Source organism: Colias philodice, chromosome 15 (genome assembly GCF_061535455.1).
Source record: "Colias philodice isolate Cphi_HAF_F1 chromosome 15, ilColPhil1 Martin Lab GWU primary, whole genome shotgun sequence".
NCBI classification, from domain to species: Eukaryota; Metazoa; Arthropoda; class Insecta; order Lepidoptera; family Pieridae; genus Colias; species Colias philodice.
The window spans coordinates 6519496-6539193 of NC_143100.1; the positions used below are offsets into that span (position 1 = coordinate 6519496).

Here is a 19698-nt window from a genome sequence, read left to right on the forward strand (position 1 = left end):
ATTTCAATAAACATACGCAAGATACACGCTAATGGAAAAGAAAGTTCAGTCGCTATTTGCAATCAAATTATATTGATTTTAATAATCTCCGTGTAATAATATACGTCGTGTTATATTTTATACCAACAGATGCCATTTAAACACTTTAATGGCTTTGATTAGCATTGAAATGTTCATTTACATTGTCGTTTCCATTACTAAATGTTAATGATATCATATTAATTTGCAGATATAGGTAGGTATTACAATCATTGGTGTAGTGAAGTTGCTGAAGTAATTATAGCTCTGACTAATAATAGTTGCCATTCAAGGTAAATTTGAGGCCGCTTTCTGTTCAGACTATATAGTTAAGCGTATTTCAGTCTTACAACTTTTTCTTGCATGAGAAAAATATGCATCTAAATGACGTCAACAACTACTAACAACGTCACGCCGTGCGCGTCTGCTCGAATTAATTGACGCAATTACGTAGCATAAAACGTTTGTGCTCACATAAATGCAATAATGAGCCGCGTATTATGAACAATTATTATATCCCAGTTGGTAGCGAAACAGAATGCATTAGATACCTCCTCGACCTCTTAGACATCTAAATTAATGAGTTACTGCTTTGCGAATCTTAGCTATGATGTTGCAATTAGATAAGAATTATGACCTAAAGTTAATTTATTTCCTCATTGCTACAGTAATTAAAATGTTCATACGCCCACGACTATGTTTATTTATTACAAAATAGAGTATCCATTTTTTTCCTTAAAATATAAGTTCTGAAACTCGGTAGGGCACATGAATCGCAAGTAAAATTTTAGTTTGAAAACAACTGATTGGCATTTTTTAATAGGTCAGCAAGAAGAAAACAAATATGGACTCAACAGCAGCGTCACGGGGAGCACTGGCGGGGCGAGATTGTGCGCGCAGTGCGGCAAAGTCATCACCGAGAGGTTCCTCCTGAAGGCGATGGAACGGTTCTGGCACGAAGACTGTCTCAAATGCGGCTGCTGCGACTGTCGCCTCGGCGAAGTTGGCTCCAAATTGTACTATAAAGCCGATCTCATGCTCTGCAAAAGAGATTATCTTAGGTAAATTTTTAAACTATTATTAATTATTACTCTTGTCCCTAATTATAAAAATCATTCTGATACTTTTTTTAAATACATTAAAAAATATATAAAATTTAAATTAATAACTGTAAAAGATGCTTAATGATTTTGAATAAATTTAACATAATGAAGTCCAATTCTCTGATATAAAAAACCTGTAAACTTTCATAAAATTGTCCCCAATCTCTAAATGTTCATCTTATCTTCTCCTGCCATCAAGATTCGCCCACAACCCGCATACTCGCTAAAGTTTCTTAATACTAAAATAATTATATTTGATTCAGGTTATTCGGTGCTACTGGCAATTGTGTGGCGTGCAATAAAGTAATTCCCGCCTTTGAAATGGTTATGCGAGCGAAGAGTTTTGTTTACCATTTAGAGTGTTTCGCTTGTCAACAATGCAATCACAGGTAATTGGCCATATATCTTACTAAAATTTATAACTGCAATTTATTATGAATTGACAATTTTAAAAATTTCGCGTGGACTAACGTTGAATATTTTTACAGGTTCTGCGTTGGCGACAGATTTTATCTATGTGACAACAAAATACTTTGCGAATATGATTATGAAGAGAGGCTAGTTTTTGCCAGCATGGCCGCTAATCCTAGCGGCTTAGCTCACATCCGGCGACAAGTCAGCGGACTCCAGGTGATTACACAAACAAACATTATTTATCCTCTTCCATAAATTAAGAGACTAGAGGCGAACATCATCGCTATCGGTGGTTCGCTTATAATAAGATTAAATTCATAGATTATGTAAGGAATTGCGACAGGTGCCTACTAACTTATATTATTTATTATGTGATAGTTTTTAATACTCTCTACCTCTGCTACTTTACACGGCTACGTTTTAAAATAAACAATTATGATGTATATTTTCAAGGAAAAAATAATTGCACCTGTATTACTTTTATGGCCTGTAGCAACTTGGAGTAGACAAATAAATATATAAATGATACACAGACAATACCATGCTGTCAATTCTCACGAATCGACCACCCGCTGGGGTCCGAGCAATTATTAGTGCTTTAGCGCTTACGTGGAACAATATTGTTTGTGAGACTCGAAACAGCCGGAGCCTATTGGTGTAAGATTAATATTGTGAATTTAATAGTCGATAACCAACGTTATTATCTCTGGAACGGAACATTCGACAATTATTAACGTTATTATATGCATATTTATCGATTTAATACGCATTCAGTTATTACGCGGTTTGCAATTTACGAGCATTACAGATTACACCATGTTGTTTATTTGGACGAGCTAAATGTAATCGAAGAAGTTATATGTTTTGACGCATAAAACGTCTCATACTGAATAAAGGGCACGTGAAAAAATAGGCCCGTGAAGTAAATAACTCCCCTCCCGCAAGGACACTGTTAGTGGGAGATTCTATCTCCACTTTATTATGTTTCTTTTGTGATCATTAATCTTTCTCGTACGAACGCTTGTCGGAATGCGAATGTGGGGGAATCTATTTCATTTTATGAGCCGCGTGAGTGGAGGGGGACCCATTCAGCCGCACGACATTTCTAATCGACTTTTTGATTGCGCTCACCATACTTAGAACTTGGATGTAATAGAGTAGTATTCTGTTTTCATAAGTATTTTATCGTTACTAATACTTATTCTTTGAGATACACTGTTTGTAGGAAACTGCAAAAGTTTCGAATACAATATTTGACGGAACATTGTATCGATGTAGAGCTTTACTAGCAAGATACACCGGGAGGATCTATAAAAGGAATCGATTTGTAATAATGCTTAGTGAAGGTAGTGGTCCGCTCGATGTGGCAAGCATCGACAAAGGAGTTGCCTATTATGCCTTTACCAGCAAATAGCGTGTCTGTTTAATAAATTCCGCAATTCCTTAAGGGATAATAAAATGACTAATTCTAAAGGAATTGTTCTTTAAGTTTAAGAAGTCGATGTAAAATTAAAATTGTTATTTATAACATTTTTGTTTGGATTGCTTTAAATATGAAGCAGATAAGATTAAATGTAAATTATTTGCATTAAATGCAATAAAAGGGCAAAAATTTTCAGGAGAAAATAACGTAATCTCTTTTTCAGTCACCGAGCGGTGGTTATGTAGGCGGCGCCGCGTGCGCAGGCAATGTGGCGATAGTCGAGAAGGACAACGGCGGGTGCGCGGGCGCGGACGACGCGTCCAGCGGCTACGGCAGCCCGCCCGACCCCGACGTGTGCGACGCGGCGCGATGACCGACGATGCCGCGCCGACATCTTGCCTCGGTTGGTTGTTGCACCTGCACTTACTGATAACAATTGGGATAGATATTAAATTAATGCTAAATATTTATCTAAAATAGTTATTGATATAGCTAGGTGTCTCATTTTTGTAACTAGTAGGTACTTTTAATAAATAAATCGCTCAGGTGGTGTTAATTTTCAAATGCGTATCTTTTTTCAACAGGTGAAACCGCACTGAGAGATTGGGACGGCGCACTGCTGTACGAATTCCGCAATACAATTACATCATCAGCCAATTGAAGAAATTTGTTGCAATTTTATTACATTAAAATAGTAACAACCCCAACATGTAATTAAACCCATACATCACGTTTATTTTCAATTATTCAACTTCGTTCCTTCAATAACTGCATTTCGTATTAAAGACAAATGATAAACTTTAGATGTATGAGATATTTGTAAAACCGGCTAAGTGCAAAATTACATCATAGTATTTCGACGAACATGCTTTAAAAGCACCGCAGGAGTAGGTACATTAGGCTAGAGTCGGGCCATGGATCCGGCCACTTTAGAAAATGTCCGGGATGAGTCGCGATAACGTTGTCAGAACACGATATTTCCATTATGTATACGATTTGAGTCTACATGTTAAGATAGCTTCGCGTGGGTAGGACGCGAACTCTTGCTTGTATGGATTGTAACATAATACGTCTCGCGCTTAGCCTCTTATCCACTCTGAGTATTTATCTATAATACAGAAATAATTAGATGCATATATTTTTATGGTTTAAGTTAAGATACCTTATCTTCATAATAGTGAACTTTCATACAACGAGTCAGGTCCACAAAATGTAATTAATTGATGAAATCGATCTCATTGTTATGAAATTTATGTACACTAGTGTACCTAATGTTGTTATCATACAAGGTATGAACTTTTATTGTGGATATAATTTACTTTTATCTATACATATAATAAAATCGTAGGAAAGTCAAAACTGTACATTGAATATTTTTTTAAAAGAATACATAATCCATGATCTATAATCGATATAGAAGCCAAAAATATAGTTTTTAGAATTTTTGTCTGTTTGTCTGTTTGTCTGTTTGTCTGTTTGTCTGTATGTTTGACCGAGCTAATCTCGAAAAGTACTGCATAGATTTACTTCAAATTTTGCATGAATATTCCTAAGAGGTCGGGTGAGGATAGTTTAAACATATTATCATGATATCACCTTCGGGGGAGGAGCTGTGAACCTTTATTTTTCTTACATATTCCGTGTACTACGACAGCGTACAATCTAAAGACTCATGTTTAAATGTTGGTTTCGAGTAAGCCATGCTATTATCTAGCTTTACAAAATAAAAACTATGTCATTTACGTAATTTGGGCAGAGAAACAGTTTAATGAATTTAGTAGTATAAAGACAAATCTGAAACAGCGCCATCTATGAGATTTCGTAAAAATCAAATCAATTTACATGTTAACACTACTGAAAATACTGTTGAAAATTAATAATTTAAATATAATCATGTTATTTATTTAACTCTTTAACCCATATCTTCCCTTCCCTATAAGGTGCGCTTATATTTCGTGTGAATATACTACATTTTTAAAAGTGAGGGTAGATGTTTATTATTTTAAGTCAAACTAGACACCATTACAATCTCAGAGCAATATTACAATTAATCTAATATTGATTGTGTTCATTGGTTACATTTTTAAAATCTTCGTGTTTTATAAATTTATAAAGAATAGAAAAAATTCGATCACGAGGCGGGACTCGAACCCACATAATTTCGTGATCGAATGTTTCTATTCTTTATAAATTTATTATTTATAAATTTATATTTAAAAAGCATTTGAATGTCATAAAACCAAAAATATCAAATTCAATCTTTGTGTTTTGTGAATTTTCACCATGCGTTCCCACAAAAGGTAAGTTGTTACTTTTATAGGTATTTATTATTTATAATGATAGCAATTCATGTTTTTTAAAGTGAAACTTTTATTACATCGTCTCAAACTTTTTGGTCTGTGTAGCGCATGTCGCGTGACGGTCGAACCGTACGATAATTATCGTACAAATACGATAATTTTGTGCCTAAGTTTCACTTTTACCGTGGTTTCATAAAACCACACAACATTTTTATTGGTTTTATAAATGTTTTATATTTCACTTTTAGAATGAAATAATAAAATGATGAATTCTTTTTGACTTTTACAAGATTTTGAGGTGCGTTGGGAACAGTAGTTTGTTGATAAAATTTTATTTGTAAGTAGCTTTTTTTATAGATTTACAGTTAACTTTTGATTTTTTATTTACAGATTCAATGTTCATAAAATTATATCGCCTTTGGAAGACGATTTCTGCTGACAATTTTACAACACCACTTGAAAATTGATGATTTGATGATGAAGATAGTGGCAGCGAGGATTAAGTGGAAATTAGTAATCATCCGCTTCGTCAATTTTTGACTGAAGTTAATGTCCAACGTATGGTTCAATCATTGGAAGTATCTCGGGTAATTTTGGAGGATATTTTTAGGAAGGAGAGAAGGGGCAGCCAACCACATATCAAAGTACTACGTTTTAGTACCGAAAAAAATGTTATTGCCAAATGAAACATAAATTTTGCACTCACAACTGTACAAGTTATGATTTTTATTCTGACTTTGCTGTTATCTGATTATAATATTTATCGTTATGGCTATCGACCGTACTGGGATGAGAGTACATGATATACTCATCATCCAGGATTGCATAGAGCATTTTCACACTGAAAAAGATGTTTTCTTTGAATCGTAGTTGCTTCATTTATTTATTTTTAATCATTTTACATAATATGTTTTATATTTGCCCATTTTCATTATATTTTATAAATAAAATGGAACCAACATAACTTTGTTGTGTATCATTTCTCTATTAATAACCCGTAGGCATATTTTCCAAGCGCCCCATTTAAGGTGCGGTCCTGAAATTTTAATGTATACTTTTGCCTAATATAAGTTCAAGCTCATTTTTAGATGAAAATAACAAAGAGAACTTATTTATTAAAATTTAGTAGATAAAAGAAATTATGTTACGATTTTATAAGAAAACACAGTATATTTATTAGGCGGCGGTGATTTTCCAGGCAAAAGATATTCATCAGCTCAATAAAATTGAATAGTATGTTATTAGTTATTCTTTAAATTCGCAGATTGTAATGAGCATTTCCGCATGCAAGTTGTATCGTAGTTTAGATATATCATAGTTTTGACACATTAAAGTTCCAACAAAACCCTCAAATTTTTGAGCAGAGTTGAGCAAGATAATTTAAAAAATGTGCTGTGTTAAGTATTATAGAAAAGGTTAGTTCGTTGATAATTATTATTTCTTCATCATTTACATGTTGTTAAATGTTAGTAAAAATAAACTTTGACTGTTAATACTTTTGTTCAGTATTTACCTGTATGATTATTGCTTGGTAATTAATATGTATATTTTCATGTCGTATAGCTAATTATAAACATAAGTGTGATGTGAAACTAGCTGGATTTATTTTTACACACTCACAGCCATATATTTTATATTAAAATAGTGTTAATAGTGTAAATCATAATATTTTTTCACAATTAAAAATATTTCCTTTTTTCTGATGGTATTGGCATCGAATTAAACCGCGCTGTCGTTTCGTTCACTAAAAGTGATGTTATGAGGACCGAATATGTAGCCGCCTCAACTAACGGAAACGAGAGTAACCTGCGTTGTCTGTTAGTTATTGTATAGTCGAATTTAACGTTACATGGAAATTGGAATCTAAATATGTATATTATGTATACTTATATTAAATCTGTACATGAAATATATTTCCTAAATAACTATCACGGGGTGATTAGGGATCGACACTGATGCCAACGAAGCAAACAGTAAAATTTTTGTCCGTCTGTCTGTCCGTATAACCGTTATAGAAACAAAAACTACTCGACGGATTTAAACGAAACTTGGTACAATTATTTAACATATTCCTGAGCAGAGCAGTAAAAGTAGAGTTAAAGCTACACAGAAATCATATTGTATGAAAGAAATGTTCTCCTTATTATATAAAAAATATCTCCCGACATCATAAATGTATATATCTTTTATGTTTGACTCACAATAACACGTGTAACTTCCGATAGCTTAGGAGTTCGAAGCTTTCTGATTATATTTGTCTATAACACTCTCAGTCCGTTTCAACTCAATTTTTATTTTCATGCATCAGTGCCACCTAAAAAATCTTTATCTCGAAAATCGAGCAAAGCTAAGAAAATGAGAAATAAGAGTTCTCAAGAATCGTTAGAGGTAAGAGGCTTACTATAGGCCGAAAACAACATGTGTTATGCCGAGAACCTGAAACCGCTTCACAACGAGAATTGCGGCTCACAGCTGACCGCGAACGGCATGTACTATCCCGTGAGACCGAAACCTTCACTGAGAGGGTATAATGTCTCACAGCTGATCACGGCCGTCATATTTTATCTCGAGAATCTGAAACTTTTACTCAATATGAAGACCGTTTGACAAATGATAGGGTGCACCATAATATTATTCGATCTCTTGAAGATGAACATGAGCATAAGCAATGACTAGAGTAAGGACGCGAATATTACAATTAATTGAACCAAAAACGATTAATAAGTTTGTTTAATGAAAGATTAAGAATTGAAACTATTCGGTCTCTGGAAACGGACGAATAGCGAGAGGCCCCTCTTACTGCAGACAGATTTCGACATAGTCTTAATGACTTAGATTAGAGGTAAACATAGAAGATCAATCTACGAATTCGGTGGTGGGGTCCGACAAATATAAAAGTGGGTTTGCTTATAACCTCACAATTGATTACAGATCATCTTCTGTATAGGCGATATTAACGTAGTATGTTATTTTTGTAATGCTTTAAAGTGGAGTAAGGACAATTTTAGAACATGTTTCATCAGGTTAATTCGTTCTTTTCCTCAAGATGGTGAATGGTGATATTAATATAAAATTGTTATAAATGCCGATAGACGGACGTCTATCGGCACTCAGGAACTTCCTGGGCGTGTTATAACGCCCAGGCCACAGTATTACAATTTTTTCTACAGCAGGGCGACGAATGTATTTTCGCATAGCAACGGAGGGGAACTCGCGGGGGGACAAGTGACGCGGGCCACGTACCATTAACATGCTTAGTTTGTGGTACCGAGCGCGAAAGAAAGTCATCGTGTTTTTGTTTTGTTACTATGTAAACTAACGTAATTTAATACTTAGGTACAATATATTCTATAACGGTGCGCTCAAACTGTTAATCTACATTTAATTTAGATTATTATTTGAAATACTAAGTAATGTAGAATTTAAATCACATTCATTCATGTTTTCCTCAGATTTTCGATTTCCTCCGATTTTAAGATTTTCTTATCAGTGTTCAATTTTAATTTAGTTAAATTTTATAAGAGACAATTAAGAACATTCGAAAATAAAGTGTCACGTATTTTTTTAAACGACGAATGACGAAAAACGACGTAATCGCGGACGAAGTCGCGGGCAACAGCTAGTTTCATTATAAATTGGTTACGTAGATATTATGTTAATGTTATTTTTGCCAAAGATAATTTGTCCTTGCAAGGATTTATATCTTCACGTGTAAGATATTTTATTTGTTTATTAGATAATACCTGTATTGGTACTCTGACGTGGTGCAATGGTATGTAGATAAGTATAATTGTATAAATATTATAATTAGAAATAATAGGTCGACTATAATTTCCGTTTCTTGCGCCGTCGCTTTATAAATGTTAAGAATGTTAATAAACAGAAATGACATTTGCTGTCGTAAATGTAAATACATAAACATTTGTTTTTCAAATCTGCATGTTTCAATGTGAGCAAGCGGATGCAGTTGAAAATATTGAAATGCTATACATATAATATTAACTTACTTTATATCATTTGATTTATAGAAAGTATTTCAGATCAAAATAATTATTTAAATGACAAATAAATAAAAAAGCCAAACAATTAAATCGCAGATGTTTGCTCATATACGTTGAGAATCAGTACGTAATAACTCTACGTATAGAGATTGATGGAAGTTAAAATTTCTACAATGAATGATGTAATTTATGTAAAAATGGAGCTGTCGTTATTTAGATGTAATAATTAGGTTAAAACGTTTTGTCTATCACTTAACAATATAGAGAGTAAATATATAAAAACTTTCTCAAACATCGACCGATACAATTTCATTTCGCCGTTATTCTGTAAATAAATATATTTATTTAAAGTAAAATGTGTTTTTATTTGATTTTTATACGGCTTTAATTAAAATATTTAAAAATATCACTTTGTTCTTATTTAATAAGTGCCAGGATAATTGGAAATTATGTTCAAGGTTATGAAGCCATGTAGCAAATGGCTTGTTTGCGGAAAAAAGTCTGAGTAATAAAGCTCTTAACAGTAAATTACCTATCAAATAAAGAATCTCACTTAATTCTTTAACAGAAACTCTCACGTACACTTAAGTTATTTGGGGTTTGAAAAGTTAAACGCACTTTGGGCTTTGCGCACTGTGCTAATTGGCTAAAATGTTCGAAGAGTCTGACAACAATAATCTTTTAAAACACTTAAAAATACATCAAGTTGTTAAGCAAACGCGTTTTAACCTACCTAAAGAAACATATTGACATGACACAGAAAATAATATAAATTATCAGTTTATAATTGGTTCCGTTTATTTGGTCGTTTTGGCGACTCTCTCGTCCAAAAATAACATGATTAAAACACGTAAACCGTTTGGAGTGTTTATAAAAATGGTAGGAGTATGTTATAAAAGACATAATTTATCGTTTTAAAATGCTTCATTTGATGCAAAAAGTTTATTCGATATGTACAACAATTTCCACTAAATTAATGTACCACGGATTTCAAGAAGCCTTAATTTCATTTAAATACAAAGGAATGAAGAATGCTAGGGATGTTTAAACGGCCTGATGTTTGGAATACATTTGAGAACACAAATTCAAACATGTGTGTTTTATTCTTCATAATTAGGTCGCTAACATGTTTTTATTGCTTACCGCGCTCGTTGGGAATGTCCATAAAATTCCCAACAACGAGACGCATTAACGAGCGTCGTTTAGTTGTTTGCTGTTTAAATAAGAGCAGTAATGTAATTTTAATGAGCTCACAAAAATGTGTGCGTATTTCTGTGTAACAAGCGACGCCGGCGCACACCATAATGACGCCAGTCGTCCATATGTTTTATTTGCTTTATTTTAAACAGAGCATAATATATTTAATACTATGTGTGAAATAAGAAGTGTAAAAATAAATAAATTCAATCTCTTTACAGTATATTTAGATGTTACAGAGCTGTATTTTTGCATATATTTTAAAAATTATATTAAGTGTCGTGAGAATTAAAATGTATAATATAGATCATGAGAGATCCTAAGCAATATTGCCGCGTAAAAATAATAGAATTCGCTTGAGTTATTATAACACGAGAAGCACGCCCGCCCGTGAAAACTCACTTAAACTTTTTAATTAAATTTCAGATTTTTCTCTACGCTGTAAAGAATCTTATCCCGAGGCTTTATTGAAAACGTTGTATTAATTATTATTAGTCCGTGTGCTGACAGCTAATGACCGGTGTAATCGACTTTCGCGCTACGACACCGAACTAAACCACTTCTGACTCCACTGTATACTCATACATATAATTTAAATTCAAAAGAATATTAGCAGGATATTAATAGAAAGTTGAAACTTAATTTGCACATCCAATTACATACGAATATTATTCGCACGGCTTTATGATGCAACGAAATTGATGACCACGTCAAAGAAGTCCATAATTTAAAAATTTTACATAATTTATGCGTGTTTACAACGTTGTTCTAAATACTTAGCAGATGATGCAAATGAAGATAATAAAATCTTAATTTATTTAAATTTGTGTTCTTAGATTAGTAGATCGCTTCATTCAATAGCATGGAAACATAAATAAACTAATAAAATAAGTTATTTTAATAAATGCCATCTAGAATTTTACTAAAATATTTAAACAATAAATTGAAAAAAAATCGTTTATAAGATTAATGGGTCATTCTACCATTTGAGTATGTTGGCGAATATGTAGGTTTGTAGCAATATACCTTCGTTATATTTTTTTTGTATAATATAAAATTTCTAATGTAAAGATTTTCAATCTCTTGTTTGTTTTTTCACCATATGGAGTTTTAAGAAAATAAAGAGAAAAATTAAAATAATTTGGAAAATCCAAAAGTGCACGCCTCATAATTTTTTTTTAATAAATATTTATTGATTACTTATTATTTTTGTTTATTTAATAACAATTAAACCACATCGAATCAGACCCTGAAAAATGAAAGGGTTCTATTCCTGAGCATACTCAAGCGTAAGAGAAAAAAAAAGACTCGATTAGTAAAGTATTTCGGTCGCTATCGTGTTAACAAGAAAAAGGATCCGCACATACAGACACACGGACGTCCAAGACAGAACTTTTTAAAACTGTTTTTTAACTAGTTTAAATAACAAAAATGACATCAAAAATATCATGAACGTTAAAAATAGTGTTTTTTCTTAATATGTGTGTGTATGTATTATCTTACAAGTGCAATGTATGATACATAAAGACATTTTAAGTTTGAAAAATCAGATGTTTTGCGCGAAGTGACAGTAGTACCCACCTCAACGCTTCGCTTATGAGGCGTGCAATATTCTTTCATCAAATTTTACATATTTAAAAGTTGAATGAAAATATCCTTATTAAAACAAAATATCATGATAAGTATGTATTTGAGAAATAAAGTTTCTCATTACGGTCCTACCTATAGGTTATATACCGTTATATAATATACAGGGTGTCCCAAGAAGTATGGATGAACTGAAGCCAGGAGGTAGAGGACCTAGAGGGCTATCCGAATCACCCCCATGTGTGTTATGCGATTTTTCGTAGTTTCGGAGTTATGACTCTTTTTTCAATTTTTCACCTATCGCCAAGTACGATGATATTTTCACTCATGGTGACGTCAACTATTGCGCTAGATGCTTGATTTTTTTTGTGTGCTAAGCTGAAAGATAGGCCAATTCAGTATGGTAACACTTACTATCGTTAGATCTTCGAATGGAATAAAAAAAAGAATTAAATGCCAAGAAAGATAAAATTACCCAGTATGTTCACAACTTCAAGGGCCCATAAAAAAATAAAATCACATAAGAAAAGTTTTCCGTTTGGCTTTTAAAAACTTGCTCTATCTATCAGGTAGCTACCCTGAAAATTTCATTTTATTATTCAGAAGGCTTCAATCGAAAAATTGAAATCTAAATGTGGTAAGTGCAAAAATTTTATTAACATGATGATCATTAAAACCAATAAATAGGTGTTTAGTTACCAGAATTTTTTTTAAAATAACCCCGCTGTTGCTCAATGCAAGTGCGACATCACCGTAAAAAGTTGTCTATTAAATGTCTTTATGCCCTTTTATAATTTTAAATGGTTTCTTCTGCTACTATGAATTTCCGGGCTATTTCGTCCAAATTGTGGCATTCTCTCAAGTAGCCGAGGTCTATTTAGTATCCCCATTGAAACAAATCAATTGGGTTTAGGTCGAGGGACCGTGGAGGCCAGGTTTTAAGACAAGCGTCACCGGCGCATGCGCAGGCTGCAACGACCAATCCATCTTTCAGGGTATCTTTACCCTTTAGCCTGGCCTGAACGGTCTCCGGACATAAACCATATTGATTTTTTTCCGTGGGGATACTACAAAGACGAGAGACTGCTACAATTTGGACGAAATAACCCGGAAATTCATAGTAGCAGAAGAAACCATTAAAAATGATAAAAGGGCATTCAGACATTTAAAAGACAACTTTTTACGGTGATGTCGCACTTGCACTGAGCAACAGCGGGGTCATTTTAAAAAATTCTGGTAATTAAACACCTATTTATTGGTTTTAATGATCATCATGTTAATAAAATTTTTGCACTTACCACATTTAGATTTCAATTTTTCGATTGAAGCCTTCTGAATAATAAAATGAAATTTTCAGGGTAGCTACCTGATAGATAGAGCAAGTTTTTAAAAGCCAAACGGAAAACATTTTTTATGTGATTTTATTTTTTTACGGACCCTTGAAGTGGTGAACATACCGGGAAATTTTACCTTTCTTGGCATTTCATCCTTTTTTTTATTCCATTCAAAGATCTAACGATAGTAAATATTACCATCCTGAATTGGCCTATCTTTCAGCGTAGCACACAAAAAAAAATCAAGCATCTTCCGCAATAATTGATGTCACCATGAGTGAAAATATCGTCGTACTCGGCGATAGGTGAAAAATTGAAAAAAGAGTCATAACTCCGAAAATACGAAAAATTGCATAACACACATGGGGGTGATTCGGATAGCCCTCTAGGTCCTCTACCTCCCAGCTTCCGTTCATCACTACTTTTTGGGACACCCTGTATATACCGTTATAGTGGGTAGAGTCCTGTGGTAGAGTCCTTTAGTCAACAACTGAAACAAATACATATTGTGTTCAATACTTAGTCATAAACCCAAATTGATAATACAGACATAATAGATATTTAAAATATTCAAAAATATATATTTACCAATAGATGGATGGACGTAACTGACAAATAAACCTAGAATACCATTAAGGGCCGATTTTTCAATGCTTGGATAAAACTTATCCGTCCAATAAAGTATTACACGATAATATTAAAATGTCACGTAAACTGTCAAATAAGGGCAATTAGAATACGTTTTTAAAATGGTAGTTTTATACATTATTCGACGAATAAGTTTTATCCAAGCATTGAAAAATCGGCCCTTAAAATTATTATAAATCCATCATAATTTATAAGTCTTGGAATTTTATTAATATAAGTCGAATGCAAGTTTTGTATAATCGCCAAACAAATTTGAAAACAATAACATTTTTTTTATTAGCATAATACCTATTAACAATTTACATAAATTTCGTGTTGGATTATAACAGGAATGATATAGAGATAGTTGTAAATAAAATTAACAACTCACAGCAATTTTTAAAGTTATGTGTTAAACGTAATATTATATTTTATTATTCCTTCACAAAGACGATGCATTGATTTTGTAAAATACAGTGACGTAAGCATAATGAGACGACACTCCGTTCTTCACATAAGACGCTACGTTAAGGGTGTATTATAAAGTTGCAAAGAACTTTTCGTCTAATCATTTAAATAAACGAAGTCGCATCATTATGTCAGATCTAAGGTTCGAACAAATTGCCAATTAGAGGCGCGTTGGCTGGCCTTCGAGCTCTGAGTCGATGGTGGATGTAAGAATTGTTGAGATGACGTACCTACCTTTAGTGAACCTTTCTTCTTACAATGACGCCGGTACTTATGATCATACGTTTGTTATTTTGTGTTGGCTTATTTAGACAAATATAACATATAAAATATGATATATACCTATGTTTATTTTGGTATTGTTTGAAACAGTTGTTTTATAAAAACAAATCCAAATGATAGCTTTTGAAGAGTAGATTAGATATTAGAGTTTTCGTAACTGACAAATAAACATAATCTAATTTATTCTAAACATAATAAGAGGAAGCTATGAAACAGGTGGGAAGAAAATATTATTTTCTATCGATATTTGAGATTATGTAGAGCTTATAAGCTGAACTCTTAAGTGTAAAATAAGTGGCGTTTTTATTTGGTATAATCTTTTTTTTTGCATATGTAATATTATGTATATTATATATTAAATTAAAATAGGTATGATTATTTAAAAAAAATGAAAATACCTACAAATAGAAAACAAAACTGTAGACTAACACTAATGTTACACTATTATTGTCAGTGATTTTAATCTTTACGCTAAACTCTTCGAACCCACTTCCCTTCCTAAAGCATACAATCGGTATCATTACTATTAATGCTTTAATTTTCTTAAAAGCTGTTTCAAAAGAGTTTCCTATTCTAAAACTTCTACATGGAATATTGTGACAATGGACAGCTAAATCTGTAGAGTCAACTTGAGCGCAAATTTTATTATATGTTTATTCAATATATTTTATTACCTTGCGCTGTTCATTAATGAACTATTTCACCGAATTATTATTTAAATAACCCTTAATTCATAAAATTAATAAAGTACAAGCAAAGCAATAATAATCACATAAGAAAAAATCAACGACAGAGTTGGTAAAACATGAAGATTAAGTGTCTACTTTGTTAAATAAAAATATGTATATATAGATATTTAAAATCATAAATCACCTCCACTGCAATCCTTGTGCTGCCCCCGCATGGGAGGGAAACGTCCAAGCTCTCAGTATTCAGAGTATCGCAAATGTAACTTTCGGTTCTTTTCATGGCTAAAGTATGTTGGCGGCAATCCATAATGGGATCGCCATTATTCTTGCCATTAATTCGCATAGCCCGGCTTCCGTGCATTAGTGGGCAAGGAGACTGCCAATCCATGAGGGGTCACGAACAATATTGCCCACTCCGTGCAATTAGCAACATAAACAACACATTTTATCTTACATATTATCGATGTTATGCACATTATACATTAGTTCATAGTACCTACTAGAATGCCAATAACAGTTGATTAAACCCTTTTCAGACTTTGCAAAATTAATTAACATTGTATGAGTTGCAGTAAATAAATCCTTCATTTTTCTGCGCAGATTGCATAAAAATAATCAAATAAGTGGCATGGACATTACTCAAAGCACAACGCACGTGTGAAAACGAGAGATTGAATCCTTTGTCTCGTTCCCACACCAGCACCTCCACTCTCACCCTCTCTGAAAGAAAAACTCTCGAAAAACTAATTACAAGTTGTAATTGAAATTTTGCGTGTTATATAATCGGATACTTGAGCCGTGAGTAATGTATAAATGCGTCGGGGAGATGAATGGACGACATTGTGGGTGGACGTACAGATATAAAATGGCAATTTTTTCGATTACGGAAACTTAAATAAAATATTTAATCTCTACCGCCCAAGTCAGTTTTAAGTTAACTTAAGGGACAAGTTAAGAAAGCTTAAGTAAAGATTTAATAGATATATTATCTCTCAGTAGGTATCCACTTTAGCCTCGCGATTTATCACTTACTTTCAAGTATTATTTTTATTCCTAGCCTACTATTACTTCATAAAAAATGCAAATCATCCTTCTATAAATGGATGACAGACGCAGGGCAGAAAAATCGCGGGGATCCACTTACTCGTTTAAGCAAACATTTTTAATTAAAGCTCCCTTCAGAACCATGCGATCAAAAAAACGTTATCACAATAGCAACAATCTAGGAAGCGATCTAACTGTATAAACACGCGAATAATGCGCAATCAAAAGGGCAGCGGCCAACCGCTCTGGGGCGATGCAGTGGGGACCGGACCCCACCACCCCATTTCGAATATTAGTTTTAATTACTTTTTAAATAACAACTGCTTATTTTCCATTTTGCGTCCATTTTAATCATCTTTTTGCTTTGAGCTTACAAAGTCAATTTGTTCCTTTATTGTAATTTACATTTAGTGAATCTGTTGTTTCGCACTGTAATTGTGTGAAAACTGTGAATTGTAATTAGCACCTTTATGAAATAATGAAATAAAATTTTAATTGCTACCAACTCATTCCATTTCAGTTTACGGATAAAATATATCAACAATAAGATAATATCAACGGATAAGAGTTTATAATATGGCTTTGATAACTACCTACCTTATTCTTTTCTAGGTTAGCTCAAAACGCATTTCGTAATAACACACTAGGTTTTTTTTATTGTACAATAGAAAAAACCTATTTTTACTGTTTTTACCTTCAAGTATTAGAATTATAATCTGGAATCTATATAGAAGAAAATCAATCTTATTTATACAGAAAACTATTTCTGAATAAACCGGTTACGGTAATATCTTTTTATGGCTCTTATCTAATTGCTATTAAATCGTTACTTAACCACAGATAATATAAAGAATACTAGTCTTTAACCATTCATTTTTAAAGTTTTGATTCTACTAAATAATTGACACCATAATCCATATTGTTATTTTAAAGCATGCCTATTTTAATATTATTTCCGTTTAGAATTCTGTGATCGTGTGTGCAGTGTGTGATGCAGAATTCTGTGAAATAAATGTATTATTATGCAATAAAAATAGTTAATAATCTGAGCATTGCTCTACATTTATTTATTTGATTTAATTAGAAGCAGTAATCGTTAAAATTATAGATTACTATTTTTTCCAAAGAAAATATTTATAAATACATTAATTGTCTCAGGTGCGCATAAAAACTTTATTAAAAAAGCGTGTTAAAACAAACTCCTTTTATCTTTCGTATCACCATAACATACTTAATTTTTTATATCACTTAAAATATACGTATTTGGTATCGGTCACCCTGAACGTTGAGCGGGAACAAGATATGATGGGAAAATGGAAAATACATTAACAGATATGTCAGTTGCGCATCAGCTCTAAGTGCTTCATTTTCTAAGTTGAATAAATATGTATCTTCCTAATACTGTCTGACTAAATATATTTTCCCCTCTGCAGTGGGAAGTGGTTTCTATCTCTGCACAAAAATTAATAGACTTGATAAATAGAAGACAAAAAACTATTACGGCGCCTTTATAATCAATTTTGATACAATTACTTTTTAGTAAATTGGTGAATATAATGGTGAATCTATACTAATAATATATAAAAATCTGAAGAGTTTGTTTCTTTGGATGATCGCGCTAATCTCAGGAACTAAGTATAAAGTAATGTAACAAGGCATACTTTTATTTTATGAAATAATATAAAATGCTTACTTATTAGGTATATTCATACAATTTCAAAAAGGAAAACAAATAAGTATGTTAATATTATTTTTATGGTGCGTGGATAAGAAAATTATACAATATTCTCTCACAGATCGGCCTCTATTAAAATTGAAATGATCGTTTCGTATAATTTCATGTTTTCGAAGTAATACCAAAGAACCTGATATTTGGCAGTTAGGTAGTATTTTATTATTATACGATAATAAATTCAATTAAACAAGCCATACACATAATGCCTGGCTTTTTCACAAGCAAGATTCGTTGATGGTTTTGTCATAAAATTTTATGCGCTCGTGCATTTTTATCGCATATTACAATATTAAAGCTAACATGTATCATATTTCCTGTTCAATGCAATGGATATAAAAATGTATTAATATCTTGTTCTGATACATTATCATATTTTCGATGCGGGCCATAAATAAAGATTATTATATAGAAAATTGGTCACGTTAATATTAATAATATTTAAATGTTATACCTTCAGGCTACTTCGTTCGTTTCACTTGCTATCGTGATATGATTTATCACTGAACTCTTTTCTCTTGCTTATCTGTACCTATTTATAAGTTCGCAATTTTTAATGGATATTGGATAGGTATATTTTCAAACACATACTTTACATATTATTATCTATACACAACACTATGCATAATTTATTAAATATTCATTTTCGCTAAAACTAAAATATATTATAATTTTTAAGATCATTACAGAAATGAAGAACCTTATGCAAGCGCAGGCGCAAGCTCGTCGGCTCTATTAAAACTTTTCTTAAAACTTTAATGAGTAACTTGCTTCTTATTACTAAGCACGTTTCGCCTCTCCAAGCCTCATCCGTAGCGTGTTATAAGAATGTACCATAAAATCACGTTACACGTATAATTTGTTATTTTTTTGCACACATGTACGTTGCAATATGTAAATTGCTCTTTTTATAAGACAAACAGACAAGCTCACATAAATTCATGTATGCTTCCATCTAATCTTTTACTTTTTATATATACGCAATGCATTTCCAAATCATTTTCTTTCGTAGAGAGCAATCTGCTGATCTGAGCAGTGCTCATTTTTTATTAGTTGTCCATCATGTCCCATATTTTTTGTGTATTTTTTTATATAAAACAATCTATGTACAGCTGCTAATGAGCCTTAATAAAATAAAATAAAATCTGAACATAATAAATTTATTCACAGTGCGCACTGACTATGTAAGCCTAGTATTACCTATTGTTACCTAGATATCTTGTTATTAATATATGTATTTCCTTTACACCTATATATAAAGTGTTAGTTTACGAGTTTCAATTTAGTTTATATAATTGAAATAATTATTTTATAGTCAGAACAAATTAATTAAGGTACGTATTGTAAAATGCTAAATGAAATTGTATAACTCAGTAATGAAGTGAAATCTGCTGTAAAATTGCTGATTACAAAATACGTAATGGGCACTTTATTTCCTTTCCGATGTACTTGTGGTTCAAGTCACATAGGCTGGATAAG

General features: G+C 32.3%; 1 protein-coding gene across 1 annotated transcript in view; it reads left to right on the forward strand.

Annotated features, from left to right (window-relative positions):
• The window catches only part of LOC149482272 (LIM domain only protein 3-like), a 30588-nt gene extending 26308 nt beyond the window's left edge, over positions 1-4280 (forward strand). Inside the window, exons 3-7 of the mRNA XM_089704418.1 lie at positions 842-1079; positions 1385-1510; positions 1610-1751; positions 3182-3361; positions 3543-4280. Of these exons, the coding sequence (XP_089560544.1) occupies positions 842-1079; positions 1385-1510; positions 1610-1751; positions 3182-3331 (656 nt within the window). The 3' untranslated portion in view covers positions 3332-3361; positions 3543-4280. The remainder of the gene's footprint in view (positions 1-841; positions 1080-1384; positions 1511-1609; positions 1752-3181; positions 3362-3542) is intronic.
• Positions 4281-19698: the final 15418 nt, after the last annotated feature.